At 51.3% G+C, this 23,649-nt stretch overlaps 1 protein-coding gene across 2 annotated transcripts in view; it reads right to left on the reverse strand.

The window, feature by feature from the left end:
* THSD4 (thrombospondin type 1 domain containing 4) overlaps window positions 1–23,649 on the reverse strand; it is a 726,614-nt gene that overhangs the window by 25,970 nt on the left and 676,995 nt on the right. For both annotated transcript variants that reach the window (XM_075535168.1, XM_075535169.1), the window contains 5 exons: window positions 21,716–22,000; window positions 9,302–9,431; window positions 7,735–7,939; window positions 5,780–5,953; window positions 4,110–4,283 (listed from right to left, as the gene is read on the reverse strand). In XM_075535168.1, the coding sequence (XP_075391283.1) occupies window positions 4,110–4,283; window positions 5,780–5,953; window positions 7,735–7,939; window positions 9,302–9,431; window positions 21,716–22,000 (968 nt within the window). The remainder of the gene's footprint in view (window positions 1–4,109; window positions 4,284–5,779; window positions 5,954–7,734; window positions 7,940–9,301; window positions 9,432–21,715; window positions 22,001–23,649) is intronic.

Here is a 23,649-nt window from a genome sequence, read left to right on the forward strand (position 1 = left end):
CTTCACACCCTACACGTTCTGCTCTCACTCCTGATGCTGTTGACAGAGATGTGTCCCCTCGGCTGGTTCTTCCTTCAACCCAAGTTCCCAGGGGCGGAGGGGCGGGGGGAGGGACTAGGTTATGGAAAACGAACATTTTAATGGTCCTTGGGCTTTCTGTTCAAAGGAGTTCAAATTGCTTTCCAAAGGGGCTGCATCGATGTATAAGGGAAAGGCAGGCATTCTTTTCCGGGTTCTGCAAAATTAAAACCAAACCAAACCTTTATCTTGTGGCTGCTGCTGAGGATGTACCCGGCAAAGCAGACACCGATCCAATAGTGTTTACATGTACAAGTCAGGGACTTCGATGACATCTTGGGGGGGTGCCACCCTCCCCACCCTCCTTTCCGGAGTTGTAACCTAGGTTCTCAGCCCGGAAGGTTCTTAGTTGCTCTTTCTACTTGCTATTCCAGTTTGATCCCCGGTAAAGAGCACAATGCTCAGGGCAGATCATTTTTGACAAGTGAAGCTAAATTTTTGTTCAGGTTTTTTAATATATATATTTTTAATAATTTTATTTAGGGGCTCATATAACTCTTATCACAATCCATACATACATCAATTGTGTAAAGCACATTTGTACATTCATTGCCCTCATCATTCTCAAAACATTTGCTTTCCACATAAGCCCCTGGTATCAGGTCCTCATTTTTCCCTCCCTCCCCACTACCCCCTTCTTCATGAACACTTGATAATTTATAAATTATTATTTTGTCATATCTTACTCTGTCTGATGACTCCCTTCACCCACTTTTCTGTTGTCCGTCCCCCAGGGAGGAGGTCACATGTAGATCCTTGTAATCAGTTTCCCTTTTCCAACCCATCCTCCTTCTACCCTCTCAGAATTGCCACTCTCACCACTGGTCCTGAAGGGATCATCCGCCCTGGATTCCCTGTGTTTCCAGTTCCTATCTGTACCAGTGTACATCCTCTGGTCTAGCCAGACTTGCAGTGTAGAATTGGGATCATAATAGCAGGGTGGGAGGAAGCCTTTAGGAACTAGAGGAAAGTGGTTTGTTTCATCGTTGCTACATCGCATCCTGGCAGGCTCGTCTCCTCTCCGAGATCCTTCTGCAAGGGGATCTCCAGTGGCTGACAAATGGGCTTTGGGTCTCCACTCCGCACTCCCCCTTCATTCACTATGATAAGATTTTTTGTTCTGATGATACCTCATACCTGATCCCTTCAACACCTCGTGATCACACAGGCTGGTGTGCTTCTTCCATGTGGGCTTTGTTGCTTCTCAACTAGATGGCCGCTTGTTTATCTTCCAGCCTTTAAGACCCCAGACACTATTTCTTTTGATAGCTGGGCACCATCAGCTTTCTTCACCACATTTGCTTATGCACCCACTTTTTCTTCAGAGATCGTATCAAGGAGGTAAGCACACAATGATATGATTTTTTATTCTTTGATGCCTGATAATTGATCCCTTCAGCACCTCATGATCATACAGGCTGGTGTGCTTCTTCCATGTGGGCTTTTTTGCTTCTGAGCTAGATGACATCTTGTTTACCTTCAAGCCTTTAAGATCCCAGACGATATATCTTTTGATAGCTGGGCACCATCAGCTTTCTTCACCAAATTTTTGTTCAGTTTTAAGAGGACTGCTGGGATTATTTTTGGTTCAAGGCTCAAGGATGATCCAGTGCAACAGGTTCATCTGCCCTTCTGAGCTCCAGACAAGGGAAAAAGACTCCCTAATGGTGCAGTGGAGAAAGCACTGGCGGCTTGACCCTCTCAGTCTGTCTACACAGAGACTCTGAGACCACTCTACTCGGGGAGTCCAAAGCGGCCGGAGGGCTAATGAGTACCTCGTTTCTACATTTAGGATTGTAACCCATTGTGAATTTGTTTTTGCATATGCTGTGAGGTATAGATGTGGTTTGCTTTTCGGTTTCATGGCCCTGGTGATTTGGACCCACAAGCTGCTCTGTGGGATAAAGAGGATGCTGCCGACTCCTATAAAGATTTAAAGGCTTGGAAACCCAAGGGGCCAGTTCTACTCTGTCCTGTAGGGTTGTATGAGTCAGAATGGACTTAGTGGCAGTGAGTTTGAGTTTTTTGGGGGGAGGGTTGTTGTTAACAATGTCGAGCTCTAGTCCATGTATCACTCTTTTCATAGGAATGTCTTCTTTGGTGAAATGTCTTTTCAGTTATTTCCTCTTCTAATGCTTGGGCCTTTTTGTGGTTAGGTTCTTGAAATGATGCCCATCTATCTATCTGACATGTAATATATTATAGTCAATCTATAATTATATATTATGTAATACATAATTATATATTGTATAAAATATAGTATATAAAATATATATTGTGTGTATGTGATTCGGTTTCTGAAAAGATTGTTGCATTGGGTAGCTTATCTTTTCATTCTTTTTGGTAAAGTCTGCTGATGAAGAGAACAATTTTAATCGAAAATCTTTTGATGCGCAAAAATTTTAAGAGGCCCTCGTTATTTATTTGTCTTTTGATGTGTGCGCTTTTATTGTGTTAGATGATCTAGTGCTGAAATCTAGGCTTGACCGTGTTGCCTCTCTTTGTTCTTCTAAGAGTTTTTTTTTCTTCTAAGAGCTTTATGTTTTTAGTTTGTGTATTTCAGTCTGTAATCCATTTTGAGTTCATTTTTTTTTCGTGTGTGGTGTGAGGCATGGATTCTGTTTAATTTCTCTTCGTGTGGAAATCCAATTTTTCCAGCACTGTTTATTGAAGAGACTCCACGGAATGTGCTAAGCACTCTGGTCACACATCAGTGACCAAAGACTGTGATTTTCCTTCTGGACTCCCAATTCTACCCCGTTCGTCTATGGTTCTTTGGCTACAGCGGCCCAGGCTTTTTTGATTTCTGTGGCTCTGTAGGATGTTTTAAAACCAGGAAGCTCTTTTCCCTTTCATTCTGGACTTCTTGCCGTCCCATACAGTGTTGGGGATTGGTTTTCAGTTTCTATAAGAAGGTACTGGGATTTTGATGAGGCCTGCATGGAACCTATAGACCCCTTTAGGTAATGTTGACCGCTTCACACTATTAATTTGGTGCAGGGTATATTCCCATTGATTTAAGTTTTCTTTAATCGCTGTTTGCCATGGTTGTCATTGTTAAACATCTCTGGGTAGAATTATTTGTAGGTGTTTTACTCTCTTAGATGTCTCCCAGTGGACAGGTTTCTCTAATTTCTCAACACCTTGTTCTCTTTTTCTCCAACTGACTTTGTTTATTGACCTTGGACTCTGCAGCTCTAGCAGAGCTAATAGCTCTAGCAGTTTGCTTGTGGCCTTTGGGATGTTTCTATATATAGGATCACATCTGCAAATATATGGATGACTTTCCTTTCCGGGTCTGTTTTGAAACCTACTTAAAAGAGGAGGGAAAATCTATACGGAGCCAGAGATCCTGACAATGTATAAAACAGGCTTGTCAGCCAGAACATCATGAGAGCTAAAGCCAAGGGACCGAGATGCCCAAGGCTGATGGTATTCATAACCGGGAAGTAAGAGGGAAGACCTTCTCCCACATTTATACAGAGGTGCCTGTTTCATTTTGGAACAGTGAGAAAAAATTAACGGATCAAATAAGCACTTATTGTAAAATCATTTGGAAGTATCTGCTCATATAATGAACATAATTAACTCTTTCTATTTCTGCGCCTACCACTGTCAAACAGTCACGAAACAGGTTTCATTAACAAGAGTGGCAGCTCTCAGGCTCAGGGTTGCGGTGAATTGGCATCGACGCGATGGCAGTGAGTTTGATTTGGGTGCTAAATACTTTATGCACACGATTTCATTTCACCTTCAAGCGATCTACTGGCATTTTATAGACAACAAGGAAACCATGCTGGACCACGAGGCTCGAGGGTTTGTTTTGTTCATCGATTGATACCCCAATAGTAGATGCTTAATAGAGGCTGCTGAGTGCACGAGGCCAAGAGGGATACATAGCCTCTTGCGGGCCCTGGTAGCCTGTGGTATTGCTAAGATTAAGACCTGGGATAGGACACCAGGCTCTGGTGACCCCTCTGAGAGACAGACAGACAGACAGACAGACAGAGAGACAGACAGATGCCACTCACCTGACTCCAGCTCCCAGCAAACCACTCCACCTTGCCAGTGCAGGGCCCATTGTCACAGGAGGTGGCCTCTGCGGGACGGTTGTTCCCACAGCCTTCCAGAGGCAGGCTGCCCACGTGGTTGGTCATGCACACCACGGAGCGAGTCCGCACTCCAGCCCCACACTCGGCTGAGCACTGCAAGACAGCAGGGGCCACGTCACTGGGGAGGCCCCAGCAGGTCCCAGATAACTTCCAAATAGGGCAGAGGATCACTCGACACCTCCTTTCTGACCAAGTCTCCCCCTAGACTTTCTGAAAGTCCCTGACATGTCTACCAGTCATTTCCCACCCCATTCCCATTATGGGGAGTCCCTGGGTGGTACCCATGCCTGGCTTCTCCTGGCTGAAGTCTACTCACAGGCACCTGAGAATAAAGGCCGGTGATCTCCTTCTGAGGAAGCAGCCACTGGAAAACCATATGGAACACGATTCTCCCGTGACACCCAGGTGTCACCATGAGTCATATCAGACTCAATAGCAATTGGTACTGGTAACGCTGGTATTGGGGGGGCCATTACGGCAGCCCCCCATGTGGGATTTTCTAGGTCAGTCTTAATTCCAAGTATCCTGACCCAGGGTGGTTATGAACACGCTTACATTTGTCCAACTGTCTATCCTGGCTTCCAAATTCATGGGCAGCCTTGTCTTAAGGGATAATGGAAGCCAATGGCAAACTCAGAAAGTTAATTTAGCCCCCACGATGCGATGCATCAGCAACTAAGAACTATGCAGGACACGGGCCTGGCCTCTTCATCTCCACAGTCAATCTTTATCTGAAAAAAGGGGCTTTTCAGAGCAGAGTCATCAAATTCTGTCTCGGGCAATGGTTCTCAACCTGTGGGTCGTGACCCCTTTGGGGGGGGGGGTCAAACGACCCTTTCACAGGGGTTGCCCGATTCATAACAGTAGCAAAATGACAGTGATGAAGTAGCCATGAAGATAATTTTATGGTTGGGAAGGGGGGGTCACCACCACATGAGGAAGGTTGAGAACCCCTGGTCTGGGGGTGGGAAGGAACTACCTGACAATCCACAGTGCTTCCGACATTAACACCAGTTGTTATTGGACAGCCTGTGACACACGTGTGACCGGGCAGGGCTGTCTGCACGGGAGTTTCAGCAGTCTGCCACCAGGTGTCCTTCCAAGTTTCATCCAGGTGGATGCCAACCTCTAACCTCTTGGTTGGCAGCTTAGCATTGTACCACTGCTGGAACCGCCCAGAACTGAATCCCACTCTTGTCTTTGGTAAAGTCTAGGTTAACAAGATGAGTGTTTGATGGTGATTCCACACCTGAGACTGGAGGGAGGCCAATCTACGGGCGAGGGCAACAGTAGGTGAGTGGTAAGCAGCAGGGACAGGGTGCATTCCCGCGACCCCATGAAAGGTGTGCGGTCTTTGCTGTAGTCTGTGGAGAACTGAAGAGAAGGGGCCTTTCCCACCCACTGCCACCTCTTGGAGCCCCCCAGTCCTCATGTAAGGACCCGCGGTTGACAATGATTCCTCTCTGGGTTGCTTATTCCAAATTCAGAAGCCAGGCGTCATGCCCGGTCCAGTGTGGGTGCCCCTGCTCCAGCCCAGTGGAATGGCCGTCCGTCCGTCTCCCCAGTCCCGGCTCCAGAGACCCGCTCACCCGCTCGCTCCAGTCGGTGAGGAACCAGCTCTTGGCACAGGGCCCCATGTCACAATTCTCGATGTCGTTGGGACGCAGCTTCATGTTGCATTCCTCATCGTCCACCACGTCCCCGATGTTGCTCACGCACTTCACGTCTCGGGTCCGCTGGCCCACGCCACAGGGCACCGAGCACTGAAACACAGCCAGCCTGCCTCAGGGGGCAGTTTTCGCTCCCAGGAAAGAGGGCTCACTGGACACGGGCACCTCGTCCTTTGTCCCCCCTCCTCACACAGGTGACTGTGGTACTGGGTCCCCGGCAGGGCTTGGAGCTGGCATGGGGAAGATCCGAAACTCAGGAAACCTCTCAACGCCTTTCACAAGCGCCTGTCTGAGTCTTACTTCCTCTGCTCCTCCGAGCCTCAGTTTGTCATCTTTAAAATGGGAGAGCAAGATGGAAAGGAGCCGGCTCAACCAGCAGCGGCTGCCTTTCTCCCCACAGACTCCAGAGGCAGGGAAGGCTCTGACACACGCCTCCCAGGGCCCACCTTGCAGTCGGCTGTGGGCAATGCCCATGAGCCTCCACTCTGCACAGCTGCTGCCCAGGAGAGCAAGGCTGCCCCTCACAGTGCAGGGACTAGGGGCAAGGCTTGGGCATCCTCGAATGTGCTTCCATTTACAAAAAAGGGAAAACATACCATTTCTTATTATATGATTCATAGCAAAGTACTCATGAATCCTTATCCACGTACGTTGGAACCCAAACCAAATGAAACCTGCTGCCTTTGAGTTGATTCTGATAGAGACTTCGTATAGGGGTTTCCGAGGCTGTACATCTCTGTCACTAGAGAGCCTCATCTCTCTCCCTCAGAGTGGCTGATGGATTTGAACCAATGACCTTGTGATGAGCAGCCAAATGCCTAGCCAACACACTGTCTGGGCTCCCCCCATGTTGGGACAGTGGTTGAAAGCCATGGGACGGGAGGGGATCTCAGTCATCTCTCTCAACTGGTATTTACTAGCCTCCCTTGGAGACTCTTTCTAACCTACTGATGTGAAGCTTAGCACTCAGCGAATGTAGCAATTTTGGGATAAGAACGGCTAAGAATGGGATGTGGGGATAAGATCCTGACTGATGCTTCAGTGAGAATTGTGACTGTCACACAAACTCCACTGGTCTCATCTTTCACACACGGGAATCTGTCTTTCTCAGAAAACCCTCGGACATCGAGCCTCACATGCCAGACATCCTGACAATGCACACATCCTGAAACTTGCTCTGAAGTAAGTTTGCCTGGAGGAGGGGGGCCTGGCAGAGAAACAGCATCCTGGTCAGTGAAAGGGGGTGGGGGCAGAGGAGGGAGTGATGCATGCGGCCGAGACTCACAAGGGGCTCCTGAGATGGGCTTTGAGGGCTGTGTAGGAGCTGACCAGAGGAGACCAGGGAGAAGGAACAGCAGTAACAAGGACAGGATAGTATGAAGGGTGTGGGCTGTTTGGAGAAGCAAGTCTGGGAGTGCAGGAAATTGTGAAATAAACATCCCTGGTGGGGTAGGGAGTGAGGGGGTGTGGTGGAGCCAGACAGGGAACCCCAGAGGTTATCTTCTCTTGTTGAGGTGGGCAACGGGAAGCACCCATGTGGCCAAGCTATGTTTTGGAGCAAGTAGCTCGAACTTTCACGCACCTACATGATCATGCACATTCACAGTCGAGTTACAGAGCAGAGTGCATCGGGGGTGGGCCCTGAGCTGCTGAACCCCCAAATGGGCTCCTTAGCGGAGGCTGCTGAGCTGTGGGCCACGCTTGAAAACCAGGGACAACAGCATGGCAAACGATGGGCCAGATGACTGTGTTGGGAGGGCAGAGCAATGGACACAAGCAAAACGGGGCTGCCCTGAACCCCAAGGCGGTGAGTTCAGGTCTCAGGGGGCGCTGGCGGGGTGTGGCAATGGGTGTGGGTGAGGGAGCCTGCATACCGAGGTCCAGTCGGTGCGGATCTGCCACTCGCTGCAGATCTTCAGCTGGCAGGTGCTGGTGGTCTCTGGCTTCTCCAGGTGCTGGCAGCGGTAGGGCTGCACCGTCAGGCTGCGGTTGGCATATACCTGGCGGCACAGGACCTGGCGGTGCTGCATGCCCAGGCCGCAGGTTTTGCTGCACTCAGACCATTCTCCGATGTCCCAGCTGGCTCAGGAAGGAGAGAGCAAGAGGGCAGGTTATCTCTGAGGAGCCGGGATCCTGCCAACGTGCGCAGAGCCATCAAACAGAGCACGGTCCCTCCCCAGTGCTTTGGCTCTTCAGGGAAAAGAACACAACAGGGTCCGTCCATGCTGACTGCTGATGAGGGGCCTGTCCAGGTGGTAGAATTATAGGGAGCGGGGAAGGTGCAAGTGATCATTCCCAGTTGGGAAACTACAACACACCCAATGACTCAACTGCTGGCCCCGTGGAACAGGAAGCAGTTGTAGACCAAAGAGCCCTTCCAGCATTCTGTAATTCTCATGAGCGACGTATGCATCCATTTCACACACCCTCCTTTGCAATAGTACTTGGTCACTCACAACAGGGGCACAGGGTCCCCGGTAGCTGGATCTGATGCCGAATGACTTGGGGGGGGTGATGCTTCGGTTCCTTTTCGGGCCCCTTCTCCTCTGTGCCGTTCAATAACCAACCCCAGGCCGCCTCTGCAAGCCTGCCCCCAACACCCCAGGCAGAGATGGTTCGGCTCCACCAGATTCTAATTCTCCGCCTGCCTTGTATTTCTTCCCAGGCGAACCGTCTACACTCTCATTTTACCGAAGGGGGCTTACTGGGAGTGGGCCGACCTGCTGAAGACCACCAGGGCCCATGCTCACCCCAGGTCACACAGCCTGCATTTTATGCAGAGACAAAGCACGGTGTTTCCCACGGAGGTGCCACTCGCTGCCATGGGGTCGATGCTGCCTCATCGCGACCCCATAGGGTGGAACTGCCCCTGTGGGCGTCTGAGACGGTCACTCTTTGCATAAGCGGAAAGCCGCCTCCTTCTCCGCGGAGCAGCTGGTGGTTTTGAACTGCTGGCCTGGAGGTTAGCAGCCCGACGAATAGCCCGCTACACCCCCAGGGCTCCCTCCCACCCAGGCTTGGACTGACCCAACGATTGGGTGAGGGAGGCAGGCAGGAAGGGCTAGGTGGAAGACAGGGTTTTTTTGAGTGTGCGGCTGCTCTGCATGACATTCCAAGCGTGGGCCCACGACGCTGCGCCAACTATGGGCTCTGGTTCAGAATAATGTGCCCGTATCGGTTCATCAGCTGTGCTGAATGGGTCCCAAGAAGACAGATGTTAATTACGGGAAAAACTATGCCAGGATAGAGGAGGTGGGGGGAGGGGCCTGAGTATCAAAGGTCTTTGTCTTTTATGTGCCATTTCCCCGCAAACCTAAAAGTGCTCAACACTGTCAGGTCTCTGACCAAAGATCCACGCAATCTCCCACTAAGGATGTTTTCATCAGCAAGGGGCGGCGGAAGCTTGGCCGCAGGGGACGTCCCCCCGAGAATGTGTCTTACAAGGCGGGGCACGGGAAGATGTTGCAGGGCTCCTCCTCAGGGGTGGGCTTCGTGCTGGGGTCACAGGAGCTGTCCGGGACCTCTTGATGAGAATTTCTGTTCACACAGCGAAAAATGGGGTACTGCGATCCTGCAATGACAAGGAGAGGGTCCCCAGAGCCGGTCGGCACATCTGAGCAACGGGCTGTCTGGGAGGACAGGCAGAGGGGGGACACAGGAGCTGCTGGCCTCCTTGAGCCACATGCTGGGGGAGCTGGGAAGGACTACAAGAGGGTAGGGAGCATCCCGACTCCCGCAACCTCCCTCTTTGATGAGCATGCTCACAGGGCCCACCCACGTCCACAGCTCAGCAGGTGAGCCCCAGCTTCTGTCCTCAGAGAGCTTGAACTCTACTGCAAGCGTGCTCTGAGCAAGACACAAACGATGCTCCCAACAATTTCAAGAGAACAAGGGGAGTCGGGGTGGTGGTGGTTGCAAGTCTCCAGGGGGTCAAGCTGGGCCCCATGGAAAGGTTTGGCTTGGGGAACTGAGTGAGCAAGCGTGTGTTTTGTGTGTGTGTGTGTGTGTTTTGGATGAAGGACCCAGCAGACTGGCTTGGGGGTGCCAGGCATGTGTATGGGACAGAGCCATCCAGCAAAGGTGAAACTGATGTGAGAAGCTTCCAGAAATGCTAGAAGAACAGCTGGTCTCCTTACCCCCTTCCACGTTCCTCTAATCAAGAAGGGATCAAAGATGTTTTAAGCATTTGCTTATATGTGGCACAGTGGATTATGTGCTGGGCTGCTAGCCTGGAGGTCAGTAGTTCAAAGCCACCAGCCCTGCCAGGGGATCAACACGAGGCTTTCTGCTCCTGTAAAGAGTTACAGTTTTGGAAACCCAAAAGGGCAGTTTTTACCCTGGCTTATGGGGTTGCTGTGAGTCAGAATTGGCCAAATGGCAGTACATTTGGTTGTGGAGTTTGGTCTGCTTCCCATGAGACCATGAGCTTCTCAGGGACAGAGCTAGTTCCTGTTCATCCCTGTAAGTAGTAAAAACCCACCCCATGGAGTCAGTTCATAACAACTCATAGCAACTCTATAGGACAGAGTAGAACCGCCTACCCAACAGGGTTTCCGAGGCTGAAGCTTATGGAAGCTGACTGCCCCATCTTCCTCCTGGGGGATTTGAACTGCTGACCTTCCAGTTAGTTAACCCACTGGGCCCTCAGGTTTCTTTCTCTCCAGTGTTACTCACTGCCATGGGGTCAATTCCCTATAGGATACAGTAGAACTGCCTCTGTGGGTTTCCGAAACTACAGATCTTTATGGAAGCAGCAAGCGGCTGATGGCTTTGAAGTGCTGACCCTGTGGTTAGAAGCTCAGTGTACAACCACTCTGTCTCCCGGGCTCGTCTTGTACAGGACCAGCAAGTGCTCAAACACGAGGACCATTGCGTGGATGGCACCGGACCAGGCAGTGTTTTCTACTGCCGTGCATTTGTCCACAGGGCCGCTGAGTCAAGATGAACTTGATGGCACCAGACAGCAAGTGGAAGCTTAAATCACAAGTGCCCCAGTTCAAAAACTATACACTAGTCTCACTGACTCAGCAAAGAGAATTATTAAGGAGAATTTTCAGTTCTTAATGAAATAAAAAGGTGACTCAACGCTAGCTTCCCTGTGCTGCCACCTGGTGGCAGCAATGATGTGTTAACTTTTATTTTTTAATAATTTTATTGGGAACTCTTAGAGCTCTTGGTCATAAATCAATTGTGTCAAGCAAATTTGCACATATGTTGCTATCATCCTTTCCAAAACATTTTCTTTCTACTTGAGCCCTTGGTACCAGCTCTTCATTTTTTCCCTCTTCCCCCTCTATGAACCTTTGATAAATTATAATTATTATTTTCATCTTACCACTGTCTCCCTTTACCCATGTTTCTGTTATCTGTAATCCTGTGTGTGTGTGTGTGTGTGGTGGGTTATGCATAGATCATTTCAATTGGTTCCCTCTTTTGCCCGGACCTCTCCCTGTCCTCATGGTAACTCTATTCCCATTACTGTTCCTGTGTTGAGAACTCTTATGCGTACCAGTACATGCTTCTGTCTAGCTGGATTTGTAAGGCAGAACTGGGGTCATGGTAGTGTGTGTGTGGGGGAAGCATTAAAGAACTAGGGGAATGTTGTATGTTTTGTCGGTGCTATACTGCACTCTGGCTAGCTCATCATTTTTTTCACCCTTCTGTGAGGCAATGCCCAATTGTCTACAGATGGGCTTCGGGTCTCCACTCCACCTCTCCCCCTCATTTGCATCATCACGATTGTTTGTTTGGGTCTTCTGATGTCTGATACCTGATCTCATTAACACCTCGTGATCACACAGGCTGGTGTGCTTCTTCCATGTGGGCTTTGTTGCTTCCCTGCTAGATGACCGCTTGTTTACTTTCAAGCCTTTAAGATTTCAGTCACTATATCTTTTAATAGCCAGGCACCATCAGGTTTCTTCACCACATTTGCTTATACACCCGCTTTGTCTTCAGCAATCGTGTTGGGAAGGTGAGCATCACAGAATGCCAGGTTATTAGAAAAAAGTGTTCTTGCATTGAGGGAGGACTTGAGTTAGAGGCCCAATGTCTGTCTGCTACCTTAATAGTTAACATAAATATATGTACACAGATATATGTCCCTATTACATATAAATATATTTACATAGGTACATGCCTTTATTTAGCTCTCTATAACTGTCCTTTGCCTCCTAGTTCTTTCCTCTGTGTCCTTTTACTTTCCTGTGGTCCTACCATCATGCTTGACCTTCATTCAGCCTTCAGTAATTTCTCTTGGCTACATTGCACTTGATGAAACCCCACCAGGCATTTTACGCCCTCATCACCATCGATTTTAGATCACTTATTGTTCCTTTGTCCCTGGGTTTGTTGGCTCCTCCCTTCCTTTCCCTGCTTGCCCCTCTGCCACGTCCCTCTGGAACCCCCGGGCCCATTGTTTTCTACTTGGGACTGCTTATCCTGCCTATCTTATACAGATAGATATGAAAAAAAGGCCTATAAACAGTTCCAGGTTTGTGTGTTGACCTTTATGAACATTTTCCAATCGCGTCTGATGAGGTCCCAAGTCCTGCCCCCAAAGTCTATTTTTGGGTTCCTCTGGGATGTCATTGCTTTGCTCCCCTTGCTGCTCTGTTGCTCTCCCTTCATTCATTCCCTCCCCCACCCCCCCGCCGGGGGTGGGTTGTAAGACCAGGCACAATTCTCTCACTATGTCGCCAATGTTGTTCCCCGGAGCACTATGGGTCAGTGAGGGGATGCCATGTCTCGTGTTGGAGTCGGCCCTACGGTCCTCTCTGTGTATTGACTGCTCCGAGCAGGAATATTGTCCTCAGGGGCTTTGCGGGCCAGGATGTGGGTCTCGTTCTCTCTCTTCTCCTCTCTTTCCTTCTTAGTTTGCACCCAACAGCAGACCCACCCCGCTCCCTAGCTGTATCTGCAGTGCTGTCTTCTGTAGTACATTTTTCTGGGGGGGGGGTTCCATGTAGCTGGGATTGTGGTGCCCCACAGTGGATGTTCATTTAGTGAGAAATGGAACTTCTATTCCAACCACCTGAAGAGTAAGAAGCTTGCTCTCTCTCTCTCTCTCTCTCCATCCCACAGTTCAGAGGGGAAACATACTACATAGTTGCCTTCCCTGTTAACATTTGTGTTTCCTGAACCTCCGACTTGCTACAATTTTCATGCTAACTCTAGGGACAACTTTTAACACAAACATCTAACGATCTCATTAGCCTTGAAAGCAAAACTGTCCCGGTGCTTCCTGAAGCAGAGCTCCTGGGGGGCACTGCGCGGAGAGCTAGTTCCTGGGAGAAACTCGACAGCTTGCAAGACCTTCCAGTTAGCAGCCCAGTGGTTAACTGCGGCCATCCTTTGTCCAAAGCAACTTTGTGGCAAACACTTACATGCAGCTGTAACTGGAAGCCGTCATTTTAAATGACATTCCAATGAAGCATCCTTATTAGCGGAGTCAAAAGCAGTGCTGAGGGTGGAAGGAAGGGTCCGCCAAGGCATCCCTGGAATTAAATCTTGTCCAGCTACATACATGGCTGCTTCCACGGAGAGGCTTTACAGGGAATCCAGCAAACGGTAAGCACACATGTTCACAGGGTGGCGTGCTGAGTTAGAAAGACGAATTAGCCTCAGCGCATGTGCGTGAGCTCCTTATCCAGCTGTTAGGGGTGAGGTGCAGATCCTAGAAGCGGCTTTCCCTCCCACACTGTGGGTCTCACTGTTCCACCTCCGAGTGTGGACCGGGAAGCCAAAGCCGCTAGTCTCTGGTCTCTTCCAGGCCCCAGCCTGTCCCGCCTTCCTCGACAACCCATTAAGCTGGCAACCAATCAGCTCAGACTGCTCCTGGAAACGGCCTCACAGTGCTCTGCTGGCATGACTTGAGTCTGGATACCCATCCACTCCATGTGTTCCTCCCGAACCTGTGACAGGCACGAGCTTCATAAGAGGGTGGGGCGGGACTCGACGTTCCATCCCCTTAGGTCAAGGGATAACAGGTCACCCTCTGGGTGCTCTGGCTTTGGCGAGGGGGACCCTGCTTGGGGCTGCTTTGGCCCATGGTCATTCCTTACTGCCCTCCACCCTTCCATGGCTTTACCGTGCCCCCGCCGGGGGCAGCCCTGCTGGAGAGCCAAGGAAATGACCACCAGGCTCCCTTTTGGATGGCGAGAAAACACCAGCACTCTCGTGACTGGCGCACTGGCGAGGGTTTCTGTCTTTCTTGGGGCAAGCCTAAATTTCAAAGGCGCAGGCCACTTAAAACGGCACCTAGGCATCGCTTCAGGGGCCAAACATGTGACTCAATTACGGGTCTAATCGGGAGCAGGCGAGCATGAGGCGGTGAGCTCATGTGCTGGCTCGGGCCCCAGGCAGGAGGGAAAGCCGGTCTGGGAGCGGGCACGTTGACAGCCGTGGCCGCAGGTGATGCTGGAGGAGAAGGATGCGGCAGGTAGTCGGTGGGAACACAGCGAGCCACACCGTGGGGATAAGACGAAGTCAGTGAGTTCAAGGAAGAGTGTAAAGGTCAGTGAGAGGTTATGGGGAAGAGAACAAAGAAGAACAAGAAAAAAAATGGGGAGTTCTAGCCTTGGAACTGCAGCAGTCAGCCCAGTCAAGGGATGAACTTGACCAGGTAGACGAGAGGTCTGGGCTGAGCATGGGTCACCACATGGTGACCATATGCTGAAGGCATCTCCAGAAAGGGACATCTGACCCCTTGAGGCTGGCTGCTCGGCTCCACTGAGGGCAGGGGTGGGAACCCCAACTCCTGGGCCGTCTACGGTTTGCAGAATCAGGACAGTCAACAAAGCAAAGCACCGGCAGCTATCACATTAGAAGTGAGCTCATGACACGTCTGACCGGCATGGCCCACGAATGATGTTACAAATATCCAAATGGCTCCCCACGCCCGACGTGGTCTGAGCTGTGACCAACCCTCAGGGGCATTGCTTTGGGCAGGAGAGCCACTGCTGTTCTCAGAGAGCTGGACTAGAGCCGGCCGGCGGGGGACTTCTTGGTCAAGGCACTTAGCAAGCCTGCCCACTTTGACCCCAGTTCGTCAGGGTCCACACTGCCCTGGGCACCTGGCACCCTGGGTGCCGGGAGCAAACGTTGAAGGAGTGAAGGAGGGGGCCCTTTGGGCTGCTGCCATTTGTCCATCTGGTTTATAACACGAGGGCGGGGGAGCAGGAAATGCATTGTTTTATTTCAGTCCTGCTTTGGCCTTAGTACGAGTGATGTTCCTCTAGGTAAACAGGGCAATGAAGACCTGCCATCGCAGGCATTTGAATGGGGCAGCTGCTCAGAGTGTGTGTGCACGCGCGTGTGCATGGGTGTGCGTGCACCTGTGGGTCCAGATATGTCAAAGGTCTAAAGTGGAGACTCCGGATGCTAAATTCCATAACTCACAATCTAAGTAACACACATATACACGTGCTCACACCTAATAATGCAAATGAGAAATACGATCCTAGGACAGTTAGCAAAACACTATGGAACGAACCTTCCTGTTTGAGTTCATTGACCCACCTTACACTGCTCCTGGAAGGTGGGTAATAAGAATCTATTTGAATATACAAGATCTACTGGGAATGTACAACACACACACACACACACACACACACACACACACACACACACACACCACCCTTACATCTTTCCCAGGAGCTCTTATATTCCCGGGTGAGAGAGTGGGGAGCATGTAGTCACCCATTTAGGAAACACGGGGTGGGGGCCTACCCGGTGCCCGTGGGAGGCCCTGTGGAGAGTGGGGAGCACACACTGCATAGGGACAGGTGCGTCAAGCGCGACGGTGCCAGACAGTGTCAAACTGCTGTGGCCACGTGTACCCGCAGGGGCAGGCCGAGGCTCTCCAGAGGCAGCGGGTCTGAAGCCACTGCTGAGCGTAAGCAAGAGCTTGCAGGCCAGGTAATGGAGAAAAGCACGGGAGGGTGTTTACAAACACTAACAAACAAACAAACAACCCCCCCAAAAAAAACCCCATAGTGTGAATTTCACAGATCAGGATGGAAGTGGGAGAAAAGAACTAAGCTTTTGGAATCAAGGGATATTTCTCCCATCACCCCCTTCCCCCTCCCCCCCCCCCACACCTGCCCTTCGTTTACATTGCTGTAACGGTTGCTGGGTAACCTCCAGTCAGTTTCAACCCATAAGCCACCCTGTGTACAAGAAAACAACACACTGCCCGTCCTGCGCCACCCTCACAGTGTCCTGTGCTGGAGCCCACGGTGGCAGCTGCAGGGTCAGTCTGCAGGGTCAGTCTGCAGGGTCAGTCAGTCCTCTACTTCAGGTCCCTCCTCGTCACCAAACATGATGTCCTTCTCCAGGGACGGGTCTCTCCTGACAACCTGTCTGAAGTGGGTAAGACGAAGTCTCCCCAATCTTTGCCTCTAAGGGGAACGCTGCCCATACGTCTTTCAAGGCGGCTTGGCTTGTCCTTTCAATATTCTTCTCCAGCACCACAATTCAAAGGCATTGATTCTTCTTAGGTCTTTCCTTATTCAATGACCAACTTTCACATGCACATGAGGAGAATACCAGGTGTACCTCAGTTCTCAAACTAATATCCTTGATTTTCTACACCCTCAAGAGGTGTCAAAGAGGTGCAGCAGATTTACCCAACTGAACAGGCCTTACGATCTCTTGACTGCTGCTTCCATGAGCATTGACTGTGGATCCAAGGAGGAAAAAATCCTTGACAACGTCCGCCTTTTCTCCAGTGACCTTGACGCTACCAACTGGTCCAGGTATGAGGATCTTGGTCTTCTTTACACTGAGCTGTAGTCCACACTGAAGGCTGCAGTCCTTGACCTTCATCAGCAAGGGCTTCAAGTCCTCCTCCCTTCCAGCCAGCAAGGTGGTGTCATCTGCAGATCACACAAACCCTCCTCCACTCCTGATGCCAAGTCTTTCTTCATACACTCCAGTTTCTGATTATTTGCTCAGCAGATGATTGGATAAGCATGGTGACAGGACATATATAACCGTGACACACATCTTTTCTGATTTTAATCCAGGCAGTATTCCTTTATTCTGCACATACAACTGCTTCTTGACTCATGTACAAGTTCCACATGAGCACAATCAAGTGTCCTGAAATTCCTATTTTTCTCAAGGTTATCCAGTTGAATGCCTTGGCTGGTATGAAATACGCAGAGCCCTGTTGCATGGCATCATGCATGGGGGAGTAGGTGGCCTCAGTGCAGTGGACAAGGGCTGCCTGGGTGGTGCAGACAGTAAAGTGCTTAGCGACTAACCAAGAGATGGTGGGTTCAAGTTCACCCAGAGGGACCTGGGAAGAAAGGCGACCCCCTATATCCTGTAGGTGGTCTGCTTCTGAGAGGTCGGGACACTGACCACCGCAGGACACAGTTCGAGGTGACACGCCTAGGGTCGCCATGTGTTGGAATGGCCCTCCAGGGCAGTGGTTTTGTGCTGTGAACACAGATCCGTGGGAGCATCATGGAGGGTGGCCTGACAAATGGCACCTGCTCTTGTCCTTGTCCCATCACATCCAGTCTGCAACATGCCGTGTCTCTGGACAGGGCTGGAATGACGGGCCCAGGGTGCCCCTGCACACGCACAATGGCAGCGAATCTCGGCCCCACCCGCGATGTAAATTCTGGGACAATTATCCTGCTTGAGTGCATCAAGGTCAGTGGACTTTCTGGACAATAAGGCTCTTTGGTCTTGAGTGTCTATGGGGATTATGCTTCATACGCTTACCTCCATCATGTCCACACTCAAGGACTTTGGCCTCCACATGTCATTACCTTGTGCTTTCTGCCTCTGTCAAGACTCAGTCTCTAGGCACCTAATGTCACAGAGCTCACAGAGCTTAGCAGAGAGCAGGGGCCCAGGTCCACATTCTGTGCACACCGTATTCAACACACACAATACAACCTCTGTAATCAGCAGCCCTGATTTCTGGAACCGGCAGAAGTCTCAGGCAGAAGGAAGTGCAACCCCTCAGCGGAATTCTAGCCCTCAACGCTACCCTCAGCAGTTTCTACGTCAAAGCTCTTAGGAAATGGTGATTTTTTTTTTTAGAAGCAACTTTGAAAGATTGTTTTTCCCCATGGGCTAATTATAGGAGCCCTAGTGGTGAAGTGGTCACATGCTGGGCTGCTAACCACAAGGTCAGCAGTTTGAAACCAGCAGACATCTCCAAGGGAGGTATTTTCTACTCCCATAAAGAGTTACGGTCTCAGAAACCCACCAGGACAGTTCTACCCTGTCCTATAGGGTCACCTCAAGCTGGCACTGACTCAATGGCAGTGAGTGAGAGAATTATGGCAGATGGAGTTTCCAAACTCTGTACCTTCAATTACAAGTCTCAAAAAACAAGCAACAACTCCAAGCCCACACTCTGGGGCATCACACCAATGAGGTTTCTCAGTGGAGCGAAACTCTGGGACGGCACAGCCTTCAGGTGTCTACAGTCCCTTCTCAGGAGGACCACTTAGCTCAGAGGCACAAACAGGACTTTACTGCGAACAGGATGCTGTCCCTACATGTTATTCTACAGCCTATGGGGGGGGATCCCTAACACCTAAGCACAGTGTGGTGGTCATGCAGATGGGCGAGCTCTCTGGGGAGCTGCGGGAAGGGCGTTGATAGGTGCCCACCCGCTCTCTGCTCTTGCAGGGAACCACGTCACCTGAGAGCATGTCCTTCTGGGGTCAGCCCACACCTGGGGACTGCGAGGTGGAGGCACAGAGCACTGGCCATTTTGGCTGGAGGAGGTACACTGTGCAGGGCGCCATCTGCTCCTCCCTGGCTCACTGCATGTGTCTGCCTGGTTCCTAATGTCCAACCTGTACCCTGAATTCCATCTGAGGCTAGTTGGTCTGGGTGGGCCTGACCCTCTGCTGTTTTAATTAGAAATTGAGGGTATTAACTTTTCGTGTCACCCACGAACCTTAGACATACCACACACCACAGCCATTGAGTTGATTGACTTACAGTGACCTGTAGTACAGAGTAGAACTGCCCCATGGAGTTTCTGAGATATTAAATCTTTATAGAGGCTGACTGCCACATTGCTCTCCCACAGAGCTGCTGGTGGGTTTGAACCCCAGGTCTTCTGATTAACAACTGGGTGTTTTAGTATTGTGCCATCAGGGCCCTTGGGCCATAGTCTCATAGCGACTCCAAGAATAAGACAAGACAAGACACTGCCTGGCCCTGCCCCATCCAGGGACAGGTCTCTCCGGAGACTGCCCACAGGTGCTCACTAAACAGGAAGGAGTGCCTAGCACCGAGAGGGAACAAAGGAGACTGGGGTCCCAGCCTGGCCTCTGTCGATTGGTGGCCCTGAGCACTGTGCACGCCACAGAGGAAGCCGGTCTTCCTCCTGCTGCCTCCGCAGCTGGGTGTGGAGCTCACCTGGGAGGACACGCGTGCTGAGACTCCTGAGGGGTGCAGGCATGTGGCCATTGTGCGGGAAGGGCGTTGGAACCGTGTTCAACAGAAGCAGCTCATGGAGGGTGAGAAATACCGATGATCCGGGGAGAACTCTGCAGTTACACTCATGTCCCCCAGGGGGGTGCAAGCAGCTAAGCCCCTACTAAGTAGAGTGGGCACCTGGGCCAGTCTGGGAAGTCTCCTGGAGGTGCTGGTGGAGGAGCCGGGGTGGGGGTGGGGTACAAGGCAAACAGATGGTGACGATGTAGAAAGGTGTTCAGGGGTTCCCGACAGTCTGGGCACGAGGAATGGCATGGGGGTGCAGGATGACACTGAGTATTTGGGTGTGGGATCAAGCAAAGTAGTGTTCCTAGAACCTAAATGGAGGGGCAGGGCCTTGTTGAAGCTCTGACTCTAGCTGACAGGGCCCCGAGAGCAGGGAAGGAGGCAGGTCTGCATCTCACGTGGTCCCTGGGAGAAATGAAGGTGAGGAGGATCCAGGCTCCACACGCTCTCAGACAGGTGAAGCTGGAGAGGGAGCTGTGTGGTGCGGCTGCTGAGATGGGGACAAGGGGACACAGGGACTCAGGGATCCAGGAGCAGGGCGTGCTTTTGCGGGGCAATAGAGCAGCGTTCACTTTGGCACATACTGCACCGGGGTATCTTTGAACTGACTGAGGCAACACAGACCGAGGCAGCGGTTGGGTCTGTGATTTGGATCTCATGGAGGAGATCAGGGCTGTGGTAGTTACATGATCTGGTATCAACTTGAGACTATTAAGAGTGAAGGGGTGGAGTTTAGCTTCTCAATCAGGTCACAGTTTGATGACCTTCTTTGGAAGTGCTACAGAGATAAATAGCTTTCTGGAGGCCAGATATAATCTCTGCCCCCTCCCTCCCCCCCCCCCCCCAGACATTCCTGTTGACAAGCCACATGGAGCTACGCTGATGGAGCCAGAGCCCTGGAGCTGGAGGAACCACGTGGAGACCCACACCAGTGCTGAGCTGCTTCTACTGTTAGGTAGCTTAGCCTAGGGAATTGGGAAGTCCATTTACGCATGCCCAGGAGAGCCAGCAAAGGACAAAGCTGGATTTTCCCGCCGGTGGGCGGAGATGGGCATTACACCTGGAGCAGCCCACCTGGGCCAAGTGACTGCAATTCAGCCAATGGGATCGACCACACCTCCCCCGGGAACCCTTAAAAAGGCAGGGACCGAGAGGGAGAGGGTCTTGCTTGGCTTGTCTGGTCGTCTTCCTGGGAGGAGAGAGATCCTTGCGTGACCCGGAGCAGTCTCTGCCAGGCCGCATGGTCAAAGGAATCCTATGGGTGCCGCGTAAAACCTGATGCTTCTTTGAACTCTCATTGAATTCACTTGGATCACGAGCCCGGCTTCGGCGTGAAATCTTTCTTGCATGGAGCCAAGAACTGAGGCTGAAATCTAGCCCGGAGAGAGAAACCTAACACTACCACCACTAGATCCACAAGACTTTCCACCCACTGGCCTGTGATCTTCGTGCATTCAGCGTCATTGTATGTGTTGTGTGAGTCTGAAGAGGAATTTATAGACTGGTATTGGACATATGGACAAATATTGGACTTGTGGACTTGATCTGGACTGGGCTGGAATGTTTTCCTATTATACCATTACTGTTTGATATAAGGCCCTTTCTTATACACATATGTGCGTCCGTGGACTTGTTAGCCTACCTAGACTAACACATGGGCCAAGAGCTGGGAGTTGAAATAATGAGACAAGAGGAGCTTTGTCCAAGGGGCAAACTGCTGAGAGATCAAGCCCATGATCCGAGGACAAACACCCCATGGGGTGCTGATTCGAGAGGCCCCAGAAAAACTAACGAACCAACCAACCAATCAAAGGCATTGAGCTGAGTGTGGCTCACGGTGAGATCACGTGCTACAGCCCAAGGCTTTGGAGGCCTGCAACTTAGCAGAAGCAGACTGCCACCCCTTTCTTCGGCAGACCGCTCAGCCAGCCAGCCAGCCAGCCTGCCTGTGACACACCGAAGGGCAGGGGAGGTCCGAGGGCTGAGAGTAGGTGCTTACAGAATTAGGTAGGGCTCCTGGGCTGGGGTTTTCTGGACTCAGGACTGGGGCTGAAGTGACAAATGTCAGAAGGTCCAGTGAGGCTGAGCCTGGGACTACCCGCTGGACTCAGCATCAGTGACTGGAGCGGTTCACGCCAAGGAATCGATTCTGACTCATACGGATCCAATAGAACCGCCCCTGTGGGATTCTGAGACTGGTACTCTTGGTGGGAGTAGAAAGCCTCCTCTCGGTGGTTTTGAGTGGCTTATCTTGAGGTTAGCAGCCCCAGGCTGGAGGGAATGGAAACTAGATTACAATGGGCTGGCAGGACCATCGGGCCACCGAGAGGGGGGGAGGCCCAGCCAGGCTCAGGGCCCCACCCAGCAGCTCACCTTTCCCGCAGGTTACTGAGCATTCCGTGGTCCCCAGCTGCTTCCAGTTGTGATCGCGGCCTCTCCGGGGGGGCAGTGGAGCTGGGGGCACCACGTTGTCTGGCCGGTGGGAGGCAAACCTATCGGGCTGCCTGACTGGAAAGGTCTGGGCCGATTCCACAGGGAATATTTCAGGTGCCTCCCCGCCCTGCACATCCTCCTTCTCCTCCTTCTTGTGTCTCTCGGCCTCTTCCCCGTCGGCCCGGCTCCGACCTTCTGGTAGCAGCTGGCCGTTGAAGGGCTCTCCTAGGGAGAAGCAAGCACAGAAGCAAGACCGTCGGACACGGAGTTCTAAAGAGGAAGCGTTTCAACATGGGGACCGGGAGACCGTTCCAATCTGCAGCAAACAAGGACACGTATGTAAAATAAACAGGCACCAGTTTCCAGGAGATTCAAAACCTTTTAAAGCCCATTTAATAGAAAGGATGATCCTCTTGGTGGGAGAAGTGGGCAAGAGAAAGGCAGCTCAGCTACCGGGCAGGCTCAGCATCACAGCGGGCCACACGCGGACAACAGCGACAGAGACTAAAACGTTTGAAACCTCCGAACTCCTCAGTCCCTTGCAGAAGGTGCGAGGAAATAGCCTCTCGCAGGTGTCCTTGTGAACTGTTCAAATGATTTTAAGGGATATGTGGGCTGCTAAGGTTAAGAGTCCAAGTCTAGCAGCTGCGCTGAGAGAGCACAGCTGACTTACTCCTCCACCGGGCCGTTCTACCCCCACCTACAGGGTTGCCGAGAGTGGAGGTGAAGCACTTGACCCCCAAACAGAGGGGCAGGGATCCAAACCCATCAGCCACTCCGTGAAAGACAAATGTGGCGATTGCAGCCTTGGGGACCCACGGGCAGCTCTGCTCTGTCCCTGGGGCTGCCATGGATTGGGATGGACCTCATGTCAATTGGTTTGGTGACTCTGGGTTTCCCACATTGTAAGTGCCACATATTTTGTCCTAGCAATTCTGCTCCTGGGACATTTATCTTACAGCTATGCTCATGCTTTTACTTAAAGCTTTCAGTATGAGGCTGACCACTGGAGCATTATTTATAAAAATAAAAAACCCGGGGAGGGACTTACATGTCCACCAGTGGTCTTGGTGAGGTTAGACTGGTCTATACATATGAATGGGATGTGACAGAAGTGGGTTTGTGAGAAGTGAAAGAAAAATCACAATTTGATTTGCACACACACACACACACACACACACACACATGATAGGAGCTTTTTTGAGATACTAATTTGTGTTTTATTCTTATCTTTGTTGTTCGTCCCGCCCTCCCCTGTCAGTCACAACAGCGAGACACACCCTTGGGTGGTCTTGCCTCCATTTTTTTGTTGGTGGGGATTGGGAGTCAATTCTGTGGAGGCAATTCTGACGCCTTGTGGCCCTGTGTGGCAGAGCTGGGCTGCCCCGGGGCTCTCTGGGGTGTCACCGCTACAGAATCTGGTGGTCAGTTCTTCCTCCCACCAAGCCACGGGTCGGTTCCAATGCTCACGTTGCGCGCTGACCTACTGTGCTACCAGAGGTCCACACACAAGACTCGTATACAGTATTCCAAAATGCCGAACTGCAAAAAACCCTAAAACCCCAACTCCTGCCATTGAGACCATGGCCCCTCACAGCGACTCCATAGGACAGGGTAGGACTGGCCTGTGACTTCCCAAGACCGCGACTCTGCACGAGAGCAGAAAGCCCTGCCTTTCTTTCTCTTGCGGAGCATCTGTGGTTTCGAACTGCGGACCTTGCAGTTAGCAGCCCAATGCACAACCACAGGTGACTAGCTCAAACGGGGCGAACAAACACTCTTCCCACTGGACGCTCAGACACATAGCAAAGTGCCCCTGGCTGTGAAATGTGGGGCTCTTCTTGGTTGACTGAGGGACAGAGGGCAGGTGCGCT

Source organism: Tenrec ecaudatus, chromosome 17 (assembly GCF_050624435.1).
Source record: "Tenrec ecaudatus isolate mTenEca1 chromosome 17, mTenEca1.hap1, whole genome shotgun sequence".
Classification (NCBI taxonomy): domain Eukaryota; kingdom Metazoa; phylum Chordata; class Mammalia; order Afrosoricida; family Tenrecidae; genus Tenrec; species Tenrec ecaudatus.